Source organism: Branchiostoma belcheri, unplaced genomic scaffold (genome assembly GCF_001625305.1).
Source record: "Branchiostoma belcheri isolate BF01 breed outbred unplaced genomic scaffold, Haploidv18h27 scaffold44, whole genome shotgun sequence".
NCBI classification, from domain to species: domain Eukaryota; kingdom Metazoa; phylum Chordata; class Leptocardii; order Amphioxiformes; family Branchiostomatidae; genus Branchiostoma; species Branchiostoma belcheri.
In genome coordinates, this window is record NW_017804065.1 from 1,261,793 (window position 1) to 1,265,101 (window position 3,309).

Below are 3,309 nucleotides of genomic sequence, written 5' to 3' on the forward strand. Positions count from 1 at the left end.
TATCAGCACAAGTTCAAGTCAGGAACAAAATTGTAAGCTTTCCCACCTCATACTAATGTTTGTATGTTTGTACATGACAGGTTTCCCTCTGAATATGATTCTGTTTTATTCCCTATCCCTTCATTTGTGTGCTTATTTGTACAAGTCAGATGCAAAAAGTCAAATGTATGCAAGTTAAGTGTCTAATGTTACTGCATAAGAGTGGTATCCTCTAATTCATGAATAATAAAACAATGGTGACCCGACTTTCATATATTATTATACATGTATGTCAAGTATGCAATGTATGCTGTGCATTAAGGGTCAGTAGGGGAAAATGGACCAGATACAAGGGAACATGATTTTGTGGAGAAATAAAAATACTAATAACTTCCTGCTGCTTTCCTGTTGTGAAGATGAAAGCGAGGATGCGAAGAAGAAGACAGCCAAGCTTGATGATGACATTGTGCAGGCGACCCGGTACCCCAGCGGATTCCGGCCGCAGCCCGACTTCCCATCCAGAATCGAGCGAGACGATTGGCCAGGACCACCTTCTCCTGCTGCCACAGGTAATACATGTCACACAGCATGACTCTATTTTCTTTAGTCCATTTACAATAGAAAAGGTGTACATATACTGGCCACAATCTCTTGCTGTCAGGGGCTGATTGGGTCTTCTCCCCAAGAGCTTGTGGCCATACACCCATTCCTATCTGAGAAATACTGTCAGGACCTCAGGATTATCAGTACAACATGTAGTATCATGTACTACAGTTAAGTTTGTTGCAGCACTTCTTGCAGATTAGTGAACTCTCAGCAGATTGCTGCTACCTATTGCCCCTGTGCAGGCAGAGAAAAAAGTTTGACAAAAATTTGTCCCTGGTGCTTATTACAAGGTAATAGCTGACAAATTCTCTTTTTTATATGACTATCAGTTAGAAATGTTTTACTCCAAACAAGTATCAACAGGTGTAAGAGTACTGTGAGGAGAGGTACAGGTAATGTTTTGCTGAATCCGATCACCATTTTCGTTGTCGTAGCTGTCAAGGCTCGTAGCTCGGAGGTTAGTCGTGAGGAAATAATCAGAAGCATGAGGGTTCCTGCGGGGTCTCCCAGTGTAGACAGCAGGGAGTCCCTGGGGGACAGCTGGATCAGTTCACCTCCGACCTCTCCGTTTGGAGATGCCTCGTCTCCAGAGTTCTGTAGTCCTTTGCCTTACGAGCCAGGTAGGAGTCTGACTTTGCCAGCAGAAAGTCCCTTTTTTCACACCAGAAAAAAACACAAACATTTTGTTATCAGTTCTAAAATTATTTGAAAATCTGATCACAACTTCTGGTTGGTTCATATTAATTTGGATGACTTACATAAACTGCAATCATGTCCAAATGCACATTTTGGACTGTGCTTGTCAAAATGTCATTTTTACGCTTACTAATTTGATGGCTGGTTGACCTGTGTTATATGGTCTTGGAAACAAAGTATTAATATAAAGAGCACATTTGTGTGTGGAATAAAGGGACTGTAGCAGGCGTTTCTGTTATCCACTTGAGTACACTGCATCCAACCATAACCTAGCTCCTCAGAACCTGACTCTATGCTCTCGTAGACAAACAGTGTGAGATGTACATCCTTTAGAATTTAACCCATGTACCAGTCTTCAGAACTACATTTACCACATGTTTGTATTTGCAAAAATTTTCATCTCGAATGCTGTCGATTGACACCAACATCATAACAGCAAAAAAAGTGTGAAATTATGACCTGTAACATACTTGAAGTGACTTGAAGTCTGACACACAGCTGTATAGAATTGTGGCTAACCCACAGTTGAGATGTAGTTGAGACCTGGATGCAGTGTTCTCATGTCCCAGTGTTGTTGCAGCCCCCTTAAGTCAGGGGTTCATAGCCAGCCTGCAGCGCTTTCCCTCCGGTAAGAGTCCCACACAGACAGACGATGTTTTCTGGCCTCCCCAGGAGGCTGAAGATGAAGAAGGTAGGTTCAGACACAAGGACATTGTGGCTTCTCTCAGTTTCTGTTTCCTCCAGCCACACTAATGTGATTTGTTGGTTCTCGAATTTTTGCAGGAAGTCAATGAAGCAGGCAAGGGGGAAAAACAGGCCCTGGGCATCCTGTGATGGTCCCAAACACTACAGAAACCATAAAAGCAACAAAGTCAACAAACTAAGCTGGTTTATAATTCTAAAAAATCTTTTGATCAAATCAATCATTATTCTGTATTGATAATAGAAAAATCGTAACAACTACAAGGCAAGGGATTTGTTCAAAAGGGATTTGGAGCTGAAATATGAGTATTTTGGAGGTGATTCTGACCCTGAACTTGATGTCTTTATGCAGGTCGGAAAAAAAGAAGGCAAATCCGAGAACCCACAAATCAAATTGTTGTTTCCTTGTATTTTTTCTTCATCTGTGAAGCTTTGGTTGTAAAGTGCTGAGGATAAGTACTACCTTATTGGCAATGCCTTAGGTGGAGCGATCTCACAGTGCATCTTTACATGCCTACAGTAGTATGTAATTTAGTGCATTACAGAGTCACTCCTTGGTAGAGTTGGCAGCTTTTGGCAAGTTTTCTTAATCATTCCATTTTACTCTTTTTTTCACCTTTTTTTTGTATTACTTTCCTTCTTTCACCCTCTCACTCAGCATTTCTCTTCTGTTTTCATGATTTCTCTTTCATTTTCCTTTCCACAGTTTTGTGTTTGTGACTTTCCCTCCCTCCCTGTGTGTCTGTCTATTTTTGTCTCAGCACCTTACAGCCATAGCTCGTTTTTTCAGACATTTTCCTAAGAAATGTTATAAAGCAACAACGTTTCCCCTCTGGCACGGGGCCTGGAGAGGCTGAGTATGAAAATTCCTATTCCATGGGGAGGAAAACTCTCGGCTCTGTCTACTCACCTTCTACAAGTGTTGGTAAGGTTGTCATAGAGGGTAGAGTAGATATTAGTCTTTCAACCTTCTTAATGTGTGCCATAAGAAATACCTGTACAACTGAGCACTTTTACACAAGAACTACATGCCCAATGTGACTACTTTGATGGTCCCTCAAATAATTTTCCCTCGACACAAGTAGTAAGAATCCTGTCTATAGTGACCACCTGTGCACATAACCAGATTTTATTGGTCACATGAGTGGTCTTCTTGCAATGCCCATTTCTGACTGTAATTATAGCAAACTACACTCTCAGGGCTTCTTTCCTGTACCACTTCACTGTTTGGCCTCTTCTGTGTTTTCCTTGTGTTCCAGAATTGTAATCATGGTTACCATAGTTCTACCTATGGGTGCAGCCTGTTTTATATGTTAAGACTACGTC

The 3,309-nt window shown here is 41.3% G+C and overlaps 1 protein-coding gene across 13 annotated transcripts in view; it reads left to right on the forward strand.

Moving 5' to 3' along the window:
* The window catches only part of LOC109478479 (actin-binding LIM protein 2-like), a 65,800-nt gene that overhangs the window by 40,207 nt on the left and 22,284 nt on the right, over window positions 1–3,309 (forward strand). For 11 of the 13 annotated variants that reach the window (XM_019780016.1, XM_019780017.1, XM_019780020.1 and 8 more), the window contains one exon: window positions 396–548. The exons of 1 other annotated variant lie outside the window; for it this stretch is intronic. In XM_019780016.1, the coding sequence (XP_019635575.1) occupies window positions 396–548 (153 nt within the window). Of the gene's footprint in view, window positions 1–395; window positions 549–1,019; window positions 1,206–1,861; window positions 1,973–2,773; window positions 3,040–3,309 lie in introns of those variants that run through there. One more of the 13 variants, XM_019780030.1, reaches the window with a different exon arrangement.